Source organism: Cynara cardunculus, unplaced genomic scaffold (genome assembly GCF_001531365.2).
Source record: "Cynara cardunculus var. scolymus isolate 2C unplaced genomic scaffold, CcrdV1 Un_Scaffold_4626, whole genome shotgun sequence".
Classification (NCBI taxonomy): Eukaryota; Viridiplantae; Streptophyta; class Magnoliopsida; order Asterales; family Asteraceae; genus Cynara; species Cynara cardunculus.
In genome coordinates, this window is record NW_020201988.1 from 2,745 (window position 1) to 28,322 (window position 25,578).

At 37.0% G+C, this 25,578-nt stretch overlaps 1 protein-coding gene across 1 annotated transcript; it reads left to right on the forward strand.

The window, feature by feature from the left end:
* The first annotated feature begins 10,964 nt into the window (after positions 1-10,964).
* On the forward strand, positions 10,965-24,029 carry LOC112504108 (ATP-dependent zinc metalloprotease FTSH 4, mitochondrial-like). Its single transcript, XM_025108065.1, has 7 exons — positions 10,965-11,155; positions 15,047-15,134; positions 16,988-17,257; positions 20,144-20,389; positions 20,586-20,710; positions 21,397-21,873; positions 22,795-24,029. Exons 1-7 carry the CDS (start codon positions 11,129-11,131, stop codon positions 23,659-23,661), a joined length of 2,100 nt encoding a protein of 699 aa, XP_024963833.1. The 5' UTR covers positions 10,965-11,128; the 3' UTR covers positions 23,662-24,029.
* Positions 24,030-25,578: the final 1,549 nt, after the last annotated feature.

Genomic DNA, 25,578 nt, shown 5'->3' on the forward strand with positions numbered 1-25,578 from the left:
ATAGATCTTCTTTAAGCTGTTTTACTTAGGTTTACTAGTTGCTCATGCTTATCATGTGTTCTTGTCTGTAACCTGTTTATGATCCAATGGCTTAGATTAATTTACTTTAGGTCTTGTCAGAAAACAGTTATTTGCTTGTATAAATAGCAGCGTAGGCCCTTGTATTTCGATGTGCTTCCGAATTGTAATTGTTAACATTTTCATCTATTGAAAATCATTTGAAGTTCTCTCTTGTGTTCATCAATCTTCATTACTGTGTTCTTACTGATTTCTACTTTGGTTGATTCATATCTTTTCCGCTGCATTATCCCTGTCAAACAGATCATTCAAGTAAGTAATTAATACCAAGAAACAGAGTTAATCGATCCATCACCCCTTTCAAAGGCAATGCTCAACATCATCCTGGAAACATCTACATGCCATAGGGCATATGAGAGCTCCATGCTGGCCCAACAACCGAGGCTAGCTACCCCAGAGCACATAGAGCCGTCCCCTGATACAAGCGAGGGATTGCAAGAGGAGTCATCTTTATCGGATGATGAAGATGATGATTATGACACTCCTCCAGCATCCCCCGGCCCCATACACACATCTATCCCATCACCCCCCCCAAGGGCAACCACATCTACTACCCATGGCGATCAAGGCCAAATGGGGGTATTGAACAAGGACGACCCAGTCCAAACCTAACCTAAGCCAGCCATCCAGAGGCCACTTTTCAGGCCTCTGGAGATGATCGAGCCGAGGAACCACATCATCCATCACCTCTCTCCCAACAGGGGGTGATGAAGAGATTAGAGCTACTTTGCCTCATAGCTCGCCACTACCTACACACACAGAAGCATGTGTTGCTTCTGACTTTGATATCCCCATCGATTATTCACAACGATCTTCTGTTCCTGCACATGCCCCTTCGAAACTTGATCTAGCAAAGAGGACACACATCTACTTCCCTTCATCGGACTCTAAATCCTATGAAGAAGAAGTTAATGTAGCAACATCAAGAGATAGTTCCTCACTTGAGGGCTATCAAGGACATGATGGAAGTCCTTCTCTACCTACCTTCACACAAGGCAACGTTGAAGGCGCCTCTGGAACTGAGGCTCAACCTACAGCATCCGTTGTTGTAGGGGTTACCCCTATTGCAAAGTTGGTCACAAAGGCCGAGTTCCAAGCCTTTGCTGACTCGATTTAGCGATCCTTGGATGACCTTAAACTCAACTTGGCAAGGATTGTTGAATCCCTTGCATCCCTCGAGGCTCATTCAAGGGACAACACCACCCATCTACAAATTTTCCAACAATTGGTGGTTCAAAAACACAACACCATCTTTACCCTCTCAACCGCCCACAACCAAACCATCACTGCCACCCTCGCAACCCTCACGGCCCAGGTAACTGCGACCGATGAAGCCATCGCCTTCCTCACCACCCAAATAAACTCCATAAACACCACCCTCGCCACATTACCCACTACCATAACTGCCAACCTACCACAAACTGCCCCCTCCACCCCCCTCTACAGCTCCCTCATTCAAGGAAACTTTTACCTCATTTGCTGCAGAGGTGAGGAACATGATATCCTCCATCACCATCCCACCATCCGCCTCAACCTCAACCTCCATCCCTCCCTCCACCTCAATCTCCACATCCACCCTAACAAACGTAGCAACAAGAGCAGACTTCAAGCCCTTTCTAAGGCACTCATCTCCTCATTCAATGAGATAAGTGCCAGATTCTCTCACAGGGCCGCATAACCAACCAAGGCTCTCTCCAAGAGCCTTGAAGAACAACAGGCACGCACCAACTATCTCGTCCTAACAATGGAGGAAACTCGAAAGAAGAAGGCCCTGAGGAAGTATCTCGCTTCCTTCAGGTTGAACAAGAAGAGGAGCAGAGCCTCCTGCTCATCAAGCCGTCCCCCTAAGAGGCCGAGGCATGAGGATCCTGACCAAGATGATCATGGTCTAGGTCCTCATAAGGGGGACAACCCGACCTAGGAACCGATGGTAACTGCTGCACCACCACCTCCACCAACACAAAGCCACCAAACCCAAACCACCCAAGGAACCCAAGCAACTCAAGCAAGGGAACCAGATGCTCAGCCCTCTGAAGATGTACATAATGTACATGTTCCCTTTGCTTGCACCTAAGAACCCACACCCACAACCAATGAGTTCTCACCAATTATGGTGAGACCTTCCGAAAACCCACCTTCCCCTCAGCCAGAATTAAACCAACCCTTCACTCCATCACCAACACCTCCTCAAACAGAACCATCCATCGCCATACCCACTCAACCATAAGCCATCATCACCCAACCCACTATACCTCAACCAGAGCCAACCCAACCAGAGCCCACAGAACCAGAAATCACCCAACCTGAACCCTCACAACCAGAAGCCATACACTCACCTCAACCCATAACCCAAACAGAACCCATAACCCAACATAAACCACCCATCACCCAACCATCCCCACAGGTGCAAGCAGACATACCTTTCTCATTGAGGCAACCTCCTCCTCAAGGCATGGTCGATGAAATCATTGCAAATTTTGAGTCGCTAAGGAGACGTCTGCCAATGCCCCCAAGGGAACCAGTCATGATGGAGAACATTCATCAATATCTCTACCATGATCGCGATGAACAATTGGTCCTCAACCCTCCAATGTTATCTCCTGAATCAATGGACCACCTGCGTCACAGTTTCGTGATACAGACGACCTCTCCACCATAAGCCGTCTTCTAGAACGATGGAATCAAGACGGTCCTATACATCAAGATGAGAACCTTCATAAATCAAGCTATCAAGTACATCGAGTATACCGTGGAACGTGCACATAGGATGGTCAGCATCTTCAATGACAATGACTTAATCAATATCAACCCATGGGACTTGATCAACTTCTATGGCCACACAGCTCAGCGACAGGACCAAGGGATCAGATATGGGATGGCTAACAGAGCGATAGTGGAGACGATGGAAACTTTGGTGAAGTTCAGGGCAAAGAGCGACTTTCAAATCGCTCTTGAACTTGGTATTGAGAGACTCTCCTGCACTCCTCCAGATGAAGATTTCCTAGGCCTACAGAAGAAGCGATCTGCATCGGTCTTGACTCAACCAGAGCTCGAATTGGTCTTCAAGAACGAGTTTGGTGTTAAAAAATTCTTCAGACTAACCGAGGCCTTCCAGTACTTAACCTCTACACTTGAATGGTTTCAGAGAGTCATCAGAGAGAGACTAGGCAGACCGCATGTGTCGATGAAGGAAGGACAGGAACTCATTCATGGTATCTCCACAGTCATTCGATTTAGAGGACTGATGATGCGATTCTGGAAAATATCTAGAGGAGACCATGATTAAAGTATTTTCCTTATGTAATTTCATTTTCATTCATCGTTTTGTAAGAATTCATCCAATACCTTGTCCAATATTTTTTTTGGCAAAAGCATGTTTTTCTAGTTTAGCCTCTGTCTTTCACTTATTCTTCAATTGTTCATAGACTAGTAAATATTTGTCTTTTCATTACTTAGGGGGAGATTGTTAGACCCCATCACTCATATATGTAAAAGTAATGAAAAACACAAGTGTGAAAGAGCAGAAGGCCGATGAAAGACTCTCAAGCAACAAGTCTAAGTGCTCAATACAACTAGAGGTGCGATGAACTGCGCATCTCCATAACCCCTCTGGTTACCAACATTTGAAGTTTTCTTCAATAGTTCAACCAGAGGTACACAATGAAAAATATCACAAGACATGGTTGATCACGCCCCTTAGAAGACAGCTGGAGATGGCAAATCGACAGCTGGATTCTCCATTCCTTACTTAACTTTATTTACTTTCCATAAGTCTAAATTGTTTTCCTTTCATAAGGGATTTGCTAAATATCTTTCATAGATAGCAATCTTCATAATTAGATTACTAGTATAAATAGGCTTTACATTTCATGTAATCCTTTACGCTTTTTCCATAAATCATTTGAATAAAAGTGAATCATTCGGCACTCAATCATATTCTTGTTTGTGTTCTTGAGTGTTCTTCACTTTTTCCAACTACACGATATATTTAGGTTATTCATAACTTGAATATTCGTGTTATTGAGAGATCTAGGATCAGTATAATGTGTATAAATAGTTGAGTGCTCTCCTCATGCACAACATCTATCTATAGCACACGAAAGAACACATACGCTTATCTTCAAGCAAGTTAGAATTTCTCTCAAAATTCTAAAGTTCTTACCCAAGAAAAACATATTTCTCTCTTTATATTTTTGGCAAATTACTTATATTTGCTAAGTATATTTGTATGTAATCTTATATTGTTTTTAGATAAGTTATCTTTACCTTTTCTATTTTCGCAAACAATCTATACAAATCTGTATTGATCCTTCTATATCAATATATATATATTTTTTTAAATACGAAATTTTTCTGTGTTTGTATTAACCCCCCCCCCCTTCTACAAGTTGTTCCTCTAAACTCTTGTAGATCCGGCTGAGACCAACACTATTTAACAAAGTGTCGAAGATCGTTGGGGTTCCTTCTCTGCCATAGAAGTCCTCTCGAAGAATAAATATTTTTGCTCATGGAGAAGGTTCGTCCCACAAAAACGAGCATGAAACAAAAAATTTAGTGGATGAGCTCTTCAAGAACAGGAAGAAGCCAAACATCTCAATGCTGAATCTATCAATGCCTGAAAAGGGACCCTTTATTCTTAATACAGTACATGTGAAACCTGAATATGGACTTATGTTCATTGACTATAATGGTCATTACATGTTTCAACGAGTGTTTGAGTTCCATCTATGCCCAATAAATCGCCTAACGTATCTTCGAACTTGGTTGAACGAAGATATATGTGGAGAGATTATGGACCACAAGATTCGAAAGGAATTAGAAAAAAGATTCAAGGAGAAGATGTCCCTGACTACATCAACTTCAACAATCTATATTAGAAAACCTGTCAATCTTGTAAAACCTTGTATATCTTTTATCTTTTCTTTCAGTTATAACTTTTATGTGTTAAGCCTACCAAAACCAATTGTAATCATTTGTAATATTTTGTCTTGGAAGATATTTCAATAAAATGATTGATTCACTGAAAAAAGATCCCTAAATAAAGTAAATGGGACATGTACTTACGAGTTCTATTTATTTCTTACATTCTCTGACTCCTTTCTTGTCAGTGAATATGCTCTCAGTATTAGGTTTTTCATATTATTTAAGTTTATTCTTTCCTTGTAATCCGTTACAATAAAGTAAATTTTCATAATAAACTCTATCATTGAAAAAGTTCCCAAAACAGTTAAAAGGAACATGTATTTTACTAGTACCTTTTCCTCACTGTAATACTTACACAATTTTCTCTATGTTGTTTTGTCATCATCAAATAGGAGGAGATTGTTGATCCTCTCTCTTAGTGATTTGATGATGATCCTTTTTATCTTACGAAAAGTATTTTCTCTTTATTCAGCTTCAACGATCATCATTGAGTTTGTTCAGTGATCGTTGACAAGTATTGTATCTCTAAAGAGAATTATTCTTCAAGAAGATAAAACTCACACCACAAGAACCTTCAGTGATATCGAAGATAAAGCTGAAGACAGAGACAAGCAGTTGGTGATCTGATGCGGTTTCAGTGATAAAAAGCTTATCTACAAATGTGTGAAATTTTCTTAAGATTCAACATACACTAAAGAAACCTTAGTGTTAGTCCAATGTTAGCAATCAAATGAATCTTGTTGATAAATATTAGTTTTTGTCTTATCCTCCTACATACAAAGGACAAACCCATACCTCTCAAAGTAAAGCACTCATACGGAGTCACTCTATTGTCTCCAAACGTGTTTAACTACTTTGTGAAAGACTACTGTTCATATACGGCAAAAGCATGTATACTGAAGACAAAGGACAAGCTCACTTCTAGAATCTTGCCACGTGCATGTACTGTCTGACTTGCATTTAATGCATTGGGTATAAATAGCTGACAAACTCCTCCTTCTCAAAAGCCAAACATATATCTTGAAGATAAAATTCTACCCAAGTAGAGACTTCATCATAAGCACAAACTTCTTAACCTTTCGAAGTTATATTTACTTCAAGTGAAAAACACCAACTAAGCTCTTCCTTTAGCGAAGTTATTGTTTCTTATTTTAGCAAGTCTTTCTTTTCTTGCTTTCTGTATCTTGTGTGTTTCTTAGATTGGTTTAGATAAGTTATATATCTTATTTTATTCCGCAAATAGTCTGTAAATTCCGTTATAATCTTCTTTATCAATAAAAGATTTTAAAAAGTTAAAACTTTTGTGTGTTTGTATTCATCCCCCTCCCCCTTTTACAAACTATTACCTTTAAACTCTTGTAGATCTGTTTGGGACCAACAATTTCTGCATCGATGAAGTTCTGCTGAAACCCTCTACATAACAATCTTATTCCATTATATAATCCGTTCAAGGGGTCAATATATCGTGGTAATTTTATCGGACATCCAATTTTGAGCCGAATATAATGATGAGGCAAACCACTAACAGTTAGTGAGTTTAAGAATTCGATCGGATAAAAGTTCTTATTGTCTTATGCTTTGTCGAAACTATAGTTGATTTTTCATCTCCACAAAATCTATCGATCAACTGATCATTAATCTCATCGATATTGTCATATCTTGTTGATAATATCGCCATGGAAATGGTATAATCTAATGCAACTCTGTTGATTTAAAGAGATGAAAATATTAGGGGTGTAAACAAGCCAAGCCGAGTAGTAGGTTAATTGAGTCGGGCTCAAAAAATTAATACTAGGACCGAGCTCGAGCCCGACTCGAGCTCTATTAACTTTTCAATTTAGGGCTTGAGCTCGAGCTCGAATATTTTTTGAGTTATCGAGCTCGATGCTCATTTATGGTTTCAAACTCATGATCGATTAACTCATTTATCGGCTTGAGCTCGATAATTTTTATATTTTTATTGTATGATTAATAAATATATGAGCATGTTTGGCTCGAAAAAAGGTATGCTCGAGTGGCTCGGCTAGACTCAAAAAATTGAATCAAGTTTTCGAACAAGCCGAGTCGAACATTAGTGTTAAAAAGCTCGGCTTGTTAAGTTACGAGTTCTATTTTGTGTTTGAGATCAACTTTGGCTCGAGATTATTAAGCTTGAGCTCGAGATAAACGAGCTCGAGTAGCTCGTTAAAAGCTCGACCAAAGAGGTGACATCCTAATTACATCAACCAAAGCATCCAATTTACCTTTATCGTTGTAGTGAATAGCCATGTCTCGTCAGCTATACAAATAAAAGTATCATTATTTGTTTCTTCATCTCCATCACCAAACATGTAAAAAGAATTCTGAAAAACATGGATTAGTCAATGCTCTCATGTCGATAATTAATCATATTTGCTTAATCGAAGACCAAAGAGGTGGCATCCGTAGGCTGAAGTCTATAATTTGTGCTCGCGTGCCATGTCGCACAGTCGACAACATCTGTCCAAAATAGCCTCCCATACCATTATCTTTCCACGAAATGAGAGCATGTTCCCGATGATGTCTCGCCTCGTGCAATCAAGTGCCTCCATTGCCTATCTCTTAGCCATCGAGGCTTCGTTCCAAATGATTAGTCTTTCATTGCAAAGCAGTTTAGTAACTCCACTCTATTATTTTATGCTTCATACTGAATTATTATCCAGATTGAGAGGAATCTTGAAACAAAAGTGAGCAATTCTCCCCCTGCATGTTATTATCTACAACGCCCGACAAAGTGATCATGAGTGAAACAAGACCATGGGCATGAACCTCAACAAGTAAAACTTTGTACATAAACATTTTTGTAGTTCCATTAGGACCATCTACGAAGAACATACTTGAACACTCATTCTCAACATGCCTCATGACCTCACAACTATAGAGTACTCTTCTTGCACCTCACATAAACCTCCATCTTGTAAATTGAAATCAGTTTTTACCCTTAAAAGATCAAAATCATTCAGATTTGTACTCATCGATTCTAGAAAGACCATGATGTCCATGAGCACCATATCATGGACTCGTTGAACATTGTGAGATTGCCACATGTAATCTTTAGAAAATGAATTATAGCTATCATCCAATAACTTGGGAACATCTCCCATGTCATAAGAAATCAAGATCGTCACACATAGTCTTCTAAGAGCATTAGGAAACTGACAATAAATCAAGATCATCGTTTTCAATAGTCCTCTCTAGAGTTGTTTTTCGAAATGCATGATGTATTAAGCCATTGCAGAGATCTTTAAATGATGTAGGCCTACTAAAATAAGGTAAAAGTAGTCCTAAGTAATATCGTTCTCTTTTAATGAGATTAGCAAAAATATCTGCCCTCTTATTGCACATTTTCTTCCATTAATGTGAGCTTGAGTTCCATGTGTAGTGTTTTGGGAAATCTTTATATAAATGGATTCTTACGCAATTGTCATCTCTATTTCTTTAGAAAAAATGAATCCAATGTTGTCTTCCTTTTCTCTCGCCCTATCAACAATATTTGTCAAGATACCGTTGTCCCTGAACTTTACCAACTGGTTATTTGGAAGATGTATTTCCAAAGCCATCACATGAGGGTAGATTTCAGAGAGAGTGAAGCCAAAAATTCGCCATATTGCTTTAGGGGGAGACATAACGTGCATCTCAAAATCTTCTTATCTTATTAGTTACACCATGTTCTCCTTTTGGATCGATATTGACAACTTGTTTGGTCAAGATCCTTGTATACATATTTGAGGACATATTTCACATATGCGACTTAAGCAAGCCTCAATATTGATGAGATAGCTTAACATCATTAGCAATTTTGGGTTATATGGGACTACCCATTGATTATCAAGGGTGTTTCCTCGTATGTGTACCTGAATATTATTATTTCTTCTATGATACATTAGGTATGACTCATTTGAGTATGTCACATTGTCCTTGAAATGCATAGGATATCTGACATGACATTTTTTGGTTCACCCTATATACAAGGACTAGACAGCCCTAAATGACCGCAAGGACCGTACATCATATGCTTGATGACCAACTGGTGCATCTAAAGATGTTTTCTCGGGCCTGGAATTTCAGCTCATAAGATTTGTCATAATGATCTGGGTTGGTTATCTAAAAGTGTCATTATCATAAAGAAATGTGCATGTGGAAAACCACATTTTTTGAAACTCCAGCACATAAACATATGACCTTACCACGCCAAGGATGTGTTTCTTGAAGAGTTGTTCCTTAAGATCTTCTAACTTGGCATGGAACACTCTGGAAACAAGGTCTATCAGTTCTTGTGCACTCTAACCATGCAATAGCTCAATAAGGATTTCAGGTCACTTTGGATTGCATGTCGTTGTTAGGAAAATATACGGCTTTCCGTCATCTTGAGACGAAGTCATGGCATCCAGAAACTATTGTCGCATATCACATGGGCTTCAGATGAAATATGTAGGCAAGACAACTCGTTGCCAAACTTTATTTGGTTGAACCTCATCGGCATTGACGCGATCCATAATACCTTGATATATATATTCGCTCTTATTTTGGTTTGGTTTTGTTCACAAAATTCCACACAACACATATAGAAGACATACTAATATAGAGTTTGTGTGCGATGAAGGAGATGGAAAACAAACTATGATTATCATCTGAAATAGAGTCTATGCACCTGATGTGTTTCGATGGAGATGGTTGAGATGTGTTTGGATGCTTCTAAACATGGATATAGGTTTCGACTCTTGATCCATCTCAAAATGTTCTTGAGGTTGATGGAGATGGGTTTCGATCCCTAGTGTATGTTTTGATACCTAATGTGTGTTTTGATCTCTGGTGTGTATTTCGATCTTGGTGTATGGATTTCGATCAATGGTTGTGTGGGTTTCGACCATTGTATGTATTTTTCGATCCCTTCCCAAAAGACGAAAAGGAGCAAAGTAGATATCGGACCGGTGAGCAAAAGTAGGTTTCAAACCAAAGAGATGTTGCCAAAGTTAGTAATTGAACAAATTTAAAAAAACCAACTCATCAAGTTTTCCGAAATCTGGTGGCAACTCTCCATGAAAATGATTAAAGCTAAAATCCGTAGGTACCTCCAAGTTCTTGATTAAAGGGATGTGTGTAAACATGGGATGGATCAAAGATAGTTGCTGGAGATAAGTTTGACTATGGCCATCGTTGTAGAAACGAATGCAATTTTCATGGGTAATGTGTATTAATACCATCTTTTTCAATCTTTTAAAGGAAAAGTAAAGAAAATACAAAGATGGGCATAATACCTTTGATTTAACGAATTCTTTAACGGTGTTAGTGGGTAAGGACAAAAACCAAGCCAGGAGTGAGAAAAAGTGGCTTTTTGGAATAATCCTACCTAGTGACGTTTCTCTTTTGGTTTTGAACTCGTAGATATGTTAACCTTTTGGATATACATATGTAATGTATATATATACTAAGCATGCTCTGTATGTTTTGCATCTTTTTTCTACAGATGAGGTTCTTTTGAATTTATGTATATATATATGGGTGTGTGATGGAACCTGTCCTAGATCACACGGGACGGGGGTCATTATAGTTATGGTATCAAAACATTTTTGCATACCACAAAGTTTTTTTTTGTAATAAATTTTTAAAGGGACTAAAATCAAGAAAAATAACAAACCATAAGGACTAAAATTGCAATTTACTCTACTATATGTTTATGTAATGTAAAATATATTTCTAATAAACCTAAATGAGTAAAGGAAAGAAGGGGAAAGAACCAAATAAAAATGCCAGTGGAAAATTGACAGCTCTTAAGTGATAGAGATCAAAATATTATGAAAATACAAACATTGTAGGAAATTTTGGAATGAAAAACTGACCAAATCCAAATTAAAACCATAGGGATCAAATTTGTAATTTGCTCTAATTGTTATTAGAAACAGCATGGAACCTACTTTCAAGAGACAGCAAGTAAAACACGTTATTTCCTGCAAAATCCCCAGGTTCCCCCTTTCCAGGCCTCTCTCTTGCATGCTCAAACCGATTACGTCCTCGCTTAAGGACTGCATTAACCTTAGATACATATTAATCGAGGAAGAACAGAGAACTATAGGACGATCGGATCTTTGATTGGAAGAGGAGGAGAAAGATGGGCTTAAAACGCCTTCTTGTTGAGGTCTATCTTTAATCATCCAGTTTCATCTCAATAATCGTTATTCTTTTTGTTTGTTTAAATCATGCAAGTTATATATACATAGAATTATGGGTTTATGTTCAATTTGCTATTAATCAAGTTATGTTGGAAATATACGGAAACCCCAATCTTATTTAGCTTCTAGGGTTTTTGCAGAACTCCCCTGTAGTTTGGTTAGCACCTAGAGTTTGATGCATTTTCTTGGGAATTTGGTAGCATATGGTGCAGGTCCGTTCCTGCCATTTTATACCCCGGACGAGATGTAAAAAACTCCCTCGATATGTACGGAAAAAGATCTTCAATATATTGTTTTTATCATCAGAAATAATATTGAATTCAAGGAATACTAGTAATTCATATGAAACCATTTTTTCTGAGGATTCCTAGACGCAAAATCAATTAATAATTATTTCTAAATTAATATTATCTACCATATCATTTTTACATAGCATTATCAATGTGTTTCACCGTTAACAACATCCTATGATGTACCTTTAATAAATAGATTGACATTATGTGGGGTCACAATGTTGACTCTTCAAAATAACACTCTCTGTAAATCAATATAAATTAGTTAGACTTCTATCTCACAAACTATAACCAAGATGGGCTTTCTTGGTTATTAGGTAATAAGGAGTCAATATGTATGAAAAAACATAGATAATTTTGAAATCTACATATTGATATAAGTTGGACGTCTCATATGGTTAGCAAATTTATTTCAAAATGTAGGAGCTTTCTTAGATAATAACAAGAAATCTACTATACTCTAATACAAAAATAGAATTCATGCGGAAGTAATAATCAAAAGAGTCGGTGGGAGATGGATGATATAGAATATATCAAGGTTTTCTAGGCAAGTTGTTTTAGTCTTTGATACTAGATAAAAAAAACTTTGAGAAACAATAAACATTATTATAAAGGTTGTTTTTGGTACATGGGACGGGACAAGACAGGACTGTACAAAACTCACTGTCTCACGTTTGGCGCAACATGGGACAGAACAAGAACTCACTGTCCCACGTTTGGCGTGACATGGGACAGGGACAAGAACTGGGACAAGGTTGTCTAGTTTTGTCCCGTCCAGTTCTAGTTGTACCAACCACCAGACATACTCTTGTTTTGTCTAGTCCTACCCTCTTGTCCTGTCCAATCATGTATGCGTACCAAACACTACCAAAATGAACAACCAATTAACTTTTTACATATTTTCTTCTCCAATTTAATTAATTAATACATATATGGGACTTAATGTAATACTAAATTATTTTTGAGTCCTATTAGATACTAAAAGAATTTCTCTCTTTTATTTACTATTTTTTTTGAACCACTTACTATATAGTATATACTAAAATATATTGGGCCCCTATTTCTTGTGGTCCCTGGGCGTGCGCCCGACCCGCTCTTCTCCAGGGTCGGCCCTGATATGGTGATTTATGCATGCTTTTGAAGCTGAGGTTATTGAATATTGGCAAGAAAGGAAATGCTTTTAGTGAGATGTAGTGAGGTAGTGATGCTGGATTTTTTTATGTGGTGTTAAATGGAAATAGCCAGCCAGGGGAATGCAATGGAACTTGATGACACTTTTGATGATACCATAGCAGATTGGAAGCACTAAGAGAGAGAGAGAGAAATAGGCTAAACTTTGGGCATGGTAGTACCCTTATAGTGGCTTGCAGAGCTCTTGGGGATGTGACTGTTGTATTAATCATCAGGTTATTTGATGTTATCTGTAAGACAATGTCTTAAGGAGGCCTAATTGATGGAGCAAGATACCGTGTCTAAATCAATGTGAACAAAAAGAATGTTCAAAGTTGTACAGGCTATCACAAACCATGCTTATGATTCGTAGGGTGAAAGTATGAGAGTGTGTTATTAGTTATGGGTTAAGGGTTGATACAAGGTTGTCTTACAATCAATTTGGTTTTATGTTGGTGAGATCAACAAACAACATACGATTTTATTTAGACGACTCATGGAATGGAATGATTTGTATGTGGTGTTCCTAAATCTAGAGAAGGCAGTCAAGGCATATGATGGGGTGCTAAGGGATGCGATATGGTGGGTCATTATGAAGAAGAAATACTTACAATGTGTTTGAATGGAATAGATGTTAAAACCACAAACTATTCTTAAGCAGAACTATCCAAAAATATTAAACAAATATATGAGGACAAAACGGGCTGCAAACATGCAATCACTATTAGGAAGAAAATCGTAAGTAAGAAGCACATCATGCTAGGATCGTATGATAAATACCTGCTTAAAAGTCTTCAGAAGACTTCAGTTTTCCTAACTCCTAACAATCCGATTTTAACCTTTTTCTTAAGTTAACTTTTATTTCAACTTTTTTAGTATTTTACAGTGCACCCCCTTCCAAAAATCTCCGATGCACTCTTTTTGGTTGAAATTCATGTTCTATATGCAGGCTTAAAGCCCTAAACAATGCACTGTCGTTGCTCCTTTGGTTTAAATTTCGAAAAATGCTCCAAGCCTACCTTATCTATGTTCCTACAGTTGGCTTGCTATATGGATGGGTTTCTACTTTAATTGTGTTTGAGCCCTTAGACCTTGGTATTTCAAAACAATCAAGGCAAACGAGCTGCTGCTTTGGTTACATGGTTATGCAATACGTGGAGTGCGATGGTCTTCTTTAATATTCCGCTGGCCACATTTGGTTTCAACTTATTAAAGGTAAACAGGAAAATACATGTACATTTGGGATCAATGAAATATTGAAATACACTGTACTTCTAAAATAACATGTCAAAGGAACATACCTCAACTTTTCTCTGGCCAGTAGACTATTATTTGTATATTTTTGAAAATGATAGACTTGTAGAGTAGGGATTTTCATTGAAGTAAAGCAAATAGAAATCATTATTATGCTACATGACAATGATGATTACTACATCTACTATGCCGACCTTTATATTCCTCATGTTAAGGAAAAACAAATACAGCTTTGCCAATATTTTCCATGTTTTAATCACTTGAATCTTTCAACTTCTTAAGATCAAACCGGAACTTCAAAATTGATAAAAGAAGATTTCTAAGGGATTCTTAGGGCTACTGTTTGGTTTATAAAGGAAATGTGTTTGTTACTCTCTGGGAGGCGGTCTGATGTTGAGAAAAATGCATGTCTATGTATGGAAGGACGGGGTTGATGGTTATGTCATTGAAGCATAACAATCTACTAATGTTAGATTGGTGGTGGAGGTATAATACAGATAAACCGTCTATATAGAGCAAACTTAACAGGCTGAAGTATGGCTAGCAGGAACATGACATTAGAGCGCAAGAAATAAATATCAAGTCTATACGCATTCATGAGCTGACTATAGATGGTAAATGTCACAAGAGAGCCATGCATGAATGAGATTGTAGGAGAAGAAGCATGGTTTAAGAAGGCTGTAGATGAGGTTAATATCAGATTATGGGAATAGATGTGGATAGGTGATATTTTTATGGAGGAGGTATATGATTTAGTTTGAGATATCTCTATTCCAAAAAAGAGTAAGCAGAGTGTTATGGTGTAGATGAACATCGACCAAGAGTTTGGCAAATCATATTCGGAAAACTTGTTGAATGTGGAATGTGGAAGGCATATGTTATTCTTTAAAGGGCTGAACATATTGTATTACTAGACCACATGGAATACAATTTAAGGTGGTGTTTGGTTTGAGAGAATAGGAATGAACGAATGAGAATGATGGTAATAGATTGTGTTTGGACTTTGGATCCTACAATATGTTTGCTATTTGCAAAGTATATGAACTTATTCTGTGTGCATTACTGCTTTTTTTGGCTTAATCCAAAATTTGTGCTATCTCTTTGGCAACGTATTAATCACGTTATTATTTGTTTACATAGGTCTCAAAACAGCGACAGCAACTGGGGTTTGCAAAATTCTCATTTACAAGTTCTTATTTTACTTCACAGAAATTCGGATTTCATGCAGGTATACAAGTGTTGAACTTATAACAATTGTTTATGTTAAATTTCATATTTTTAGTTTGTTAAAAATAAAAGCTATCATCTCCTTTGGTTTTTGTTCCTATCTAGAAGTCTTTTAAATATGCATGTGCTCTCTAGAGGATAAAAAGTATCGTATTCTAATGAAAAAGATGGTACCAGCAATGGTGCATTCAATGAAGCTTCCAATCTGGTTTTATAATATAATATTATTTTCTCTCTTAACGATTTCCCACCATCCACATTTTCGCAGCCAGTTTCACTAGTGTCATCAATTGTAATACTGCGTTTCTAGTTAGGACATATGTAATCTTCAGTTTGGTAATTTCCTTGGCGCACAACCTTCAAATGAACCCACATTCATGCATTTCATACACTCAAACCACTTCAGCATGTAATGACGTCTAATTCTAAATGCTAAACCTATTCTATTACAAAAATAGATTCTCCAAAACCTTTCTCCAAAATGGAGAAAGTAGGAGAGAGAGTGTAAGAGCAACTCCAACAACTATGCTAAAATAGAGATTTTGGAGATTTAGAGTATGTTTTTGCTCCAACGGCTTTGCTATAACATATGCTACAATAGAGAAAAGAAGAGAGAGATGATAGAAATCTCCAAATTTGAAGAAATCTCTAAAACTCCAAAATATTATTTTAATTCTTTCATATCAATAGGTTACATTGGAATTAAGTGTTTAGGGAGAGAAATAATATTCTATTAAATGTATTGAATATTTTAATATTATAGTTAATGATAGAATTGCTAAAATAGAATAGCTGTTGGAGTTGTATGTAATTCTTTTTAGAGATTTTAACTTTTGGTACTCTATTTTAGAAAAATTATAGCATAGCTGTTGGAGATGCTCTAAAAATCTCCAAATTTAGAGAACACCCAAAAAATAATTACAATGAGAGAGATATTATTTAATATATTTCCACCAATAGGAAACTTTGAAAACAACTATTTAGATGGATGAATAATATTTTATTAGATGAAAATAATATTTTAATAATATAATCAATGCTGTAATCTCCAAAATGGAGAATCTGTTGGAGTTGAATGTATGTTTGTTTTAGGGATTTTGAAGTTCCATTCTCCATTTTTGAAGAAATTTTGGCGAATCTACTGGAGATGCTCTAAAGCCGCAAGTTAATGATATTTCAACATTTTAATTTCATATAAGAAGAAAAGTCTTACATTGATATCATATATAGAGAGCTTACAAAAAGTGTTACATCAAAGGTTTATAACAATGTAAAAAGTAAAAACAAGGCAAACTTTTAAGAACAAAAATAAAAAATTCAATTAACGTATTAAAAAGAACTCACACTGTAAGGCGCCATTGCGTGCCTCAAAACCTTACACAGTCATCATAGGGGTTAACATGGCGTCAGACGCACCGGCTGCCATGGCGCACCATGCCGGCTGCCATGGCACACCTTTTAGAACCATGCTGTTATCCAATAAGAGTTCTTCTTAAAAAGCGTTGGGTCTGGTGAAATAGATCTTCAGAACCGACATGATGGAATTTGAACGTCAGGTTTTCTCGCCCCTCCCTGTTAACTTTCCCTGGACACTGGTAATCTTATCTATGTTGATGGTTTGGATAAGATCCGTTTGCTTCTCTGAAAAACAGATGTTGGGGCCATATTATGTTAGCATCAACATTAGGTTTTGCGTTCTGAATAGTTCAGAACAACCCCATTTTCCTTCATTGCATTTGCATGCCAAAATGCATAGTTTGAATAAAAATAAGTAATTGATATTCGTTTATGAATTATGACAAAGACAGCAGTTTATTGGCTCAGTTCTTTCCTTTGACAATTATGTATCTGCAGCATACAAGCTTCCCGGTGCTCAGAGAAGGTTCCAGTCCAGTTATGTGGGAAGTTTCGCACGAAGATTGCGTGAACGTGATGCAGATGGATTAAACAACACAGGTTATCTTAGGGAGCTTTATAGTCGAAATGATCCAGAGGCCGTCATAAGACTTTTTGAAAGTCAGCCTTCGTTGCACTCTAATCCATCAGCACTTAAAGAGTATGTGAAGGCCCTGGTCAAAGTTGATAGATTAGATGAAAGTGAGCTGCTCAAGACATTGCAAAGAGGTGAGTCAAATTTACTAACATGGGCATGGTTACCTTTCATTTATAAGCTCAATGTCCCTTAACTGGTTTATAAGTTGAACTTCCAATATACCCTTTTGAACTTATGTTTTATGTTAAGTAGTCATATCTCCAAGTTTTCCCTGAACGGCTTCTTTTTAGCTTTTACTGATCTATTTGTTTGTTTTATAGAATCTTTATGTGAGCCTATTTTCAATTGTTGTTGATATTTTGCGTCTGGATGAATTGTTTATTATGAGGTAGACCTTGCATAGATAGAGTACATAAAGTGGGCTTGTTGGTTGAGAATAACACATGCAGGAAATGCTTATTAGCAAGTCATGTTAAACCAAACAATATAAAGTATCATTCCTCCTCAAGTTGGAGCATGTATATTTAGCAAAACTTTGTATAGAAGCAATTTAAGTCATAGGTGCAAGTTTCACAACAATATCAACTAGTTGATAGTGGATACTCTAAGCAATTATAAACATGAAAGGCTTTGTTCGTGTTCGTTTGTTTAACTCTAACCGAACAAACGAATAAACACAAAGGCATCACGTATAAACAAAAAATGTTTTTGTTCATGTTTGTTCGCGTTCATTTATTAATATGTGCTAAATAAACAAAAACGAACATAAAATACCATCTATCATGAGATCATTGGTGAAATTGCAAATAACATATTAACTAACTAAAGAATGCCAAGTAACAACTAAATTATGCCATTTTACCTTAAGATCAGCATATATTAAAGAATAATTAAATAAACCAGTGATAGATGTTGAATCTACGGTAAAATGAGGTAATTTTAAGTTGTTACTTCCCATTCTTTAGTTAGTTAATACATTGTTTGCTAATGATCTATATACTTAAGTGAACAAACGTTCACGAACGTAAATGAATGAACAAGACCACTGTTCTTTTTCGTTTGTTTAACTAAATGAACCAAAAATCTTGTTCTTGTTCGTTCAGTTATTAAATAAACACACAAAAACGAACTTCTGGTCGAACAGTTCATGAACGATTCACTGAATGTTTGACACTGAACGTTTGGTTCACTTATAGCCCTATGTAGTAGTTCTCACGACTTATCTATCAGATGACAATCAACTTCTAAGTTTGGTAGGTTTGAGGAAAACAAATTCATCAATTCATCCACAAGGATCTCTAGTTTTCATAGGAATCATGAAGTCTGTGTTTCACATCTGATTTTGCACTACAGCGAAAGCTTCTCCAACACAAGGTTGGCACCAGTAAAAGCATAATGATCGATGGTGGACCCTTGTGCAATTGGACATTCTAGTCTGCATTATGCCATTATCCAACAATGTATTTGGTTTCCACCACGTGTCTTTGATGCCTCAAGACACTAGTATTTTTAAATATTCAAGTATCCAAAAAACTGTTTTGCATATGCAGCTTTTCGAGTCAGCAATACCCTGTTGTAACAACAATACCGTCCATGGTAATCTTTTTGTCTGCCAATGCATGTAGGCGAACAAATAATAATTGTTGCTGTAGGACACGCCATGCAGAGGATAGGTCTGCATGCATCCCACCCCCTACCCCTCCTCTGGGTGGGATATACTCGGCCCGTTTGGTTTGGTTCAAGTTCATGTGCCTAAGAATGTCCTTTAACTACCAAATGAACTCTTAGGAAGATACTGAAGTGTATCCGTTTCCTTCCACATGGCTTTTTAGTAGTGTGGGACTCTGGATTGAAGTGCATATGTTACAGTTTTTGGAAACAATGCAATGTATGCCACCTTTTATGTACCACCATTATGAGTAGTTATGCAGCCTAGGTTGCATTATCTTCTGCATATAAGAGAAAATAAACATTTAACTCGTTACATGTAGATTGCATTGACCTGTGCGGAAACATGGATGGGGGAGAAATTGAGATACTACAAAGATTATGAGAAAATAAACATCTAACTCACAAAAACTGACATCTAGTGAGATGAAGTACCACTTTAGGACATGATTGTAGCATCTATTATCTTTTTGGATGTGAGAGTAACCAACAAAGGCATACTTAATGGGATGAAACTAAGTTTAGAACTGGATGTCCATAAGTCATGGACAGAACACCCACGTAAATATGGATGCCAATTTAAATAGAATAAAATGATTGTGTTTTGGGGTAATTTGTTTGGCAATTTTGAATATATTGCTCTTATTTTTGGTTAGAAACTTTTTATTTTGGGGAGGTTTTTTAAATTAAAAGTTGAAGTTGTAACCACCCTTCCAATCACATCCTTTCTATCAGTTAATCTAAGGTTTGTTGAGGGGTTCCCTGTTCTCCATTTTTTAAGGTTCTCCTCGAATCTCCCTCCCCCTCCCCCTCTCCCTATATATATATATATATATATATGTGTGTGTGTGTATGGTGTTAGCTCTGCACTAGCTTCTTGCTGTATGTTGGTTGAGGCTTTGGCTACAGGGAAAACACATTGTCATTATTATTGAATTATTATGGAGGTACCAACTACCAATTGTGTTTAATCCTTCGCAACTCATCTCTGGTGGAAATTAAGTTGGGAATTGAAAAACACATGTAAAGATACAAACATTTCATACAAGTGCATGAGTTGCTTTCACTTCAATGCCCAATGGGTCCTGGCCCACTTCTACAAATCATCAACCCTATTTTTCACCCCCCCCACTTCATTCCATCACCTCTGCCCCCCTGCCCCCCTTTCATTATGTCAAATAAAAATATCTATATTCGATTTTAATAAAAAGATTAAATATTATAAAAACAGATACTTAATTTCAAGCATGGAAGTTACTCAGGTGAACTTCAATTTGAGTTCCCATTTCAGCTTTTAGTTCTCATATCCCTAGACTAACATTTGTTGCTTGTCAAAATTTGAATTATAGGAATGGCAAGCTCTGGTACCTCAACATTCGATGAAGACAGTATTGGTGGCCTCTCAGTTTTGAAGAATGTGGGGAAATCAACAAAAGAGGGTGTATTAGGAACTGCTGCTGCTCCTATACATATGGTGGCTACTGAAGGAGGACATTTCAAAGAGCAGTTATGGCGCACAGTTCGTGCTCTAGGCATGGCCTTTCTACTGATTTCTGGTGTTGGAGCCCTCATTGAGGATAGAGGAATCACTAAAGGTGTTACCATTGATACTACTATTATTTATCGAAACAACTGCTCTATTCTTTTGGGTAGAGGTCAGGTCTGCATAAATCCCGCCAACACCTCCCTCCAAATCCCACCTCCGGCTGGGTTATACTGGGCTCGTTTGGTTTGGTTTGGTTTGCTAATGGCCTGTGTGTTAGTGGTACTTGATATGTTGTTTCTCTGCAGGACTGGGTCTACATGATGAGGTGCAACCCAGTATGGAAACTAATACAAAATTTAGTGACGTGAAGGGTGTAGACGAGGCAAAAGCTGAGCTTGAAGAAATTGTTCATTATCTTCGGGACCCTAAGGTAGTAAATTCACTTCTAACTCTGTAGAGCTGTAATGAAACAACCTGTATGTGGTTAGAACAAAGACTTAGTTGAAAATCTTCGAGTATGTTATGAGCCATTTTCACCATCAACTTGGTTAGCTTTGCAAAATTGTTGGCTCCATTCACATTGCATGTGAATATAATTCATAGATTCATGTTTAACATCCTCGTGCAAATTAATGCCAACAACTCTAGGGGTGCTTGCCCATAGGTCGTAGCACAGTTGGTTCCGGGGTGGTATACTTGCACAATGGGAGTGGGGGTTACAATTTCCTTGGATTTGGGCTCCATGTGGCCATTGGGGTCTCATATATGTGTATATATAGATTCAGGATCATGTGAGAAATTTTAATTTTAATGAGAAGGTGAGAGAAAAGGTGAAGGTACCTTTATATTGTGTTAATGATAGTTATATTTTGTGAAGGCTGTAACCTTTAGAGAATGTGTATGTAAGGTTATGTTGTATTGTGTGAAGGTTTTTGCTTTCAGTTTCACACAATATAATGTTATATTCTCATATCCGAAGATAAGGTTACATATACTGTGTGAAGGTTGTCCTTTCTCACCTTCTCTCAAAAAAGGGTCTCTTATCTGAACCCAATCCTATATATGTGTGTGTGTGTGTGTGTTTGAAGAATCTGATTTAGCTTTCACTTGTTATAGCGATTCACCCGTCTTGGTGGGAAGCTTCCGAAAGGTGTTTTGCTTGTTGGTCCTCCAGGGACCGGAAAAACCATGTTAGCCAGGGCTATCGCGGGAGAAGCAGGGGTGCCATTCTTCTCATGTAGCGGTAGCGAGTTCGAAGAGATGTTTGTTGGTGTTGGGGCACGTAGGGTTAGAGATCTCTTCACTGCAGCAAAAAAGCGGTTGCCATGCATAATTTTCATAGATGAGATAGATGCCATTGGAGGAAGCCGTAACCCTAAGGACCAACAGTACATGAAGATGACTTTGAATCAGTTACTTGTTGAATTGGATGGCTTTAAACAAAATGAAGGCATTATTGTTATTGCTGCTACTAACTTCCCACAGTCATTGGATAAGGCACTCGTAAGACCTGGTCGATTTGATCGTCGTGTGGTTGTCCCAAATCCCGATGTTGAAGGCCGGAGGCAAATAATGGAATCTCACATGTCAAAGGTATTTTCTTTTTGTGACCATTTAATTCGCTACTAAAATAGATGGGAGTCAAGTGCTTGAGTTTTCATCAAGTATTTATTGCCCGCCTGCTTGCTTGTTTCTTTTAGGTTATGTTTGGCAAACTAGCTGAAAAGTTAGCTGTTGGCTTAGATCTCTAACATATCCTCTCTAATTTTTTCGAGTAAAAAAATTATTCTCTCTAAAAAAATTACGTTCAAACTCCAACAGATTCTCAATTTTGGAGGCTTCAACATTAATTATGTTATTAAAATATTCAATAGATTTAATATCCCAATACATTTTTAAATAAGTTTTATATGAAATTAAAATATATTCAACTTGATTGGCAGGAACAATATTAAAACAATTTTTCTTTACTAAGCATTAAATTTTGGTAAATTCTCCAAATTTGGAAATTTTTACCTTCTCCCTCATTTTTTTCTTAATTTTAGGGAGTTTTAGAGAATCCGTTGGAGCAAGAATTTCTTCCAAAACCTTCATTTTCTCCATTTTAGAGAATTTGTTGGAGATGCTCTTATAAGCTAGCTGTTACCTGTTACCTGTTACCTGATCAATTACTCACGTTTGGTGAAAACTTGCTGGTAAACGTAGATGACAATGTAAAATTACCTAAAAGGAGGGTTTATTTTATCATTTATGTAAAAAATAAGGGGCATAAATGGAAAAAAAGTAAAAGAAGCTACCTGAAGTAGCTTTTTAAAAAGCTAGCTTATAATTTAGTATATTGCTTTCTAAACTGGGCTTTTTCAATAAGCTAAGCTTAGCGTTACCAAATTGTGACCTTCGTTTTTGTTTTGCATGCCAATAGTCTTCACAGAAATATTCTCTTACTGAGTTAGTTTGGTTTTCTTAGTTATTCATGAAGTTAACTGATATTGTTCCTTGAATTGTATGAAACAGATTTTGAAGGCAGACGATGTGGATTTAATTGTCATTGCTAGGGGAACACCTGGATTCTCAGGTGCTGATCTTGCAAACTTGGTTAACGTTGCCGCTCTCAAGGCAGCAATGGATGGTGCCAAGGCGGTGAGCATGGCTGACCTAGAGTACGCCAAGGACAAGATCATGATGGGCAGTGAACGCAAATCAGCCGTCATATCGGACGACGTTCGTAAGCTGACAGCATACCATGAAGGCGGCCATGCCCTTGTTGCTATACATACTGATGGCGCCCATCCTGTACACAAAGCCACAATCGTTCCTCGAGGGATGGCTCTTGGTATGGTAGCCCAATTGCCCGATAAAGATGAAACGAGCGTATCCCGCAAAGAAATGCTTGCTCGGCTCGATGTTTGTATGGGTGGAAGGGTTGCCGAAGAACTTATTTTCGGTGAAAATGAAGTTACTTCAGGAGCATCCTCAGATCTCGAGCAAGCCACTCATCTTGCAAGAGCAATGGTCACGAAATACGGGATGAGCAAAGAGATCGGGGTCGTTGCTCACGATTACGACGATAATGGGAAGAGCATGAGTACCGAAACTCGGCTCCTAATTGAAAAGGAAGTTCGGGAATTGTTGGGAAAAGCTTACGATAATGCCAAGAACATTCTCGTTACTTATAGCAACGAGCACCACGTGCTCGCTAACGCGTTGCTCGAGCACGAAACACTGTCGGGAAAACAGATCAAAGAAATGCTTGCTCAATTGAAGTCACAGCCACAGCAACAACAGCATCTGGCGGCAGCAGCAGTTGCTGCCGCCACTGCTGCCGCCAATGCTGCATCTGCTGCAGCCAAGGCGAAAGGTATTGCTCCGGTGGGATCTTAGCATTCGATATTGGCAATACACTTTCTCGACCCATTGTGCATATTAAGTACTAGTGCCTTTATGCCGATTCGAAAAATGCATATTCTTCATGGCTGCCACGGTGGTTCGATTATTGTGCCATGGTGATTTTGGACATAAAGGGAAGTCATAGAAGGTGAAATTTAACAGGAAAATGTCAAAATGTAGGATTTATATGAGATGGGTATCTTTCCTGTTTTGATTTCTTAGATACATACATACATACAGTTGACAATAATGAGTTTTGCAATCTCATTCTTTAGAGCTATATAACTTATGCTGGAGTAACCTACGTTTTGGCCCCTATGGTTTGTCAAAAATTGCGACTACAAATCTGTGTACTTTTGAAATTATGATTGTCGTCCCTATGGTTTGCAATTCGTTACTGTTTTCGTCCTTAAGGCTTGTTTGTTTTTTCAAAATTACCTTTTAATATCTCTTAAGTCTGATTCATTCAGACGTTTGGGCATTAAGAGCGTTTGTTTTATTTATAAAAATAAGAGCTTAAAATCTCTAAATGTCCTCTGAAATTTTAAGTGATAAACGTATCCCTTAGTATCTCTTAATCGTAATCCGTCGTTTATCAGATGGTTTATATTTCGGGGGTTGAAAGAGGTTTGTTAGCAAAAACTATTTATCTTTTATACTTTTGTTAAAAACTATTTATTGTTTGTATTTTTGCATTAGTTTGACCGATTTAAATTTCAGACTTCAGACGTAAAAACAAACAATCTTACAGATCCAAATTTCAGACTTCATGACCACCTCTTATAAACCAGAAGTGAGATTAGACTTCAACAACTCTTAAAAAACAAAGACTATCTAACTTTGTTGATGATTTCTGTTAAGTATGAGAGACTAAAATAACAACGAATAGTAGACATAAGGACGAAAAAGCAATGAGTTGTAAACCGTAAGAGACGAAGAAGCAATGAATTACAAAACCATATGAATAAAAACCGTAATTTAAAAAATACAGGGGCGAAAAACCAATTTTCAACAAACCATAAGGGTGGAAAATGTAGTTTACTCTACCGAAAGGTGCATCTACAGATTCTCGAATGTAATAATTTCTACTAAACACGTGTTTTGAGAGTTCCTTAATATTTGTTTAAAAAGTTTTACGTAATGTAAATTTTAAGGTGAGATATACAAGCCAGTTTCTAACATTTTTTGGGCCTTTTATATATATAAAAAAATCTTAAATAAATGTTTTAATTATTAAAAAAACAAACTTTCATTGAGAACAACTTCTTCAAACATTTTCAGAAACAAAATCATCAATAATAACATCTAATTCATACAAAACAACTTCTTTGAGCATTTTTGAATGTAAAATCATCAGTAATAACATCTAAATCAATATTATCAATCATGTATTTTTCAATGCACAATATTGCCAATCCATTTAACATTTCTTGTGATATTGATGTCCTCAAGTACGTCTTCAATACTTCAATTTTGAAAAACTTCTTTCGACAGATGTTATGGTCACTGGTACTGTCAACATAATTCGACAAGCAACCGAAACATTAGGGTAACAATCTACAACTTTGACAAACTCAATAATTTCAACTGCCCTCAATGATTTATATGACAAAGTCATCTGCAACACCTTTAATTCAGAATAAAGATTATTTACATCCACATCCGTCATAATTTTATGATAAAAGGTATCATCAAAATGAACACAATATCTCATTATTCATTTTCATCCAATGACTGTACTTTATCAGAATCGAATAAGAATCCAAAAATACTTTCAAATTTCTATAATTGTTCAAATATATTATTCAATGAAGAAATTGTCATGTCCACAATGGTTAGAAAATAATTAATTCTAAAAGCCTCCTCTTTTGATGCTTGCATTTCTTCTTAACTATCATTTCACATGTTATT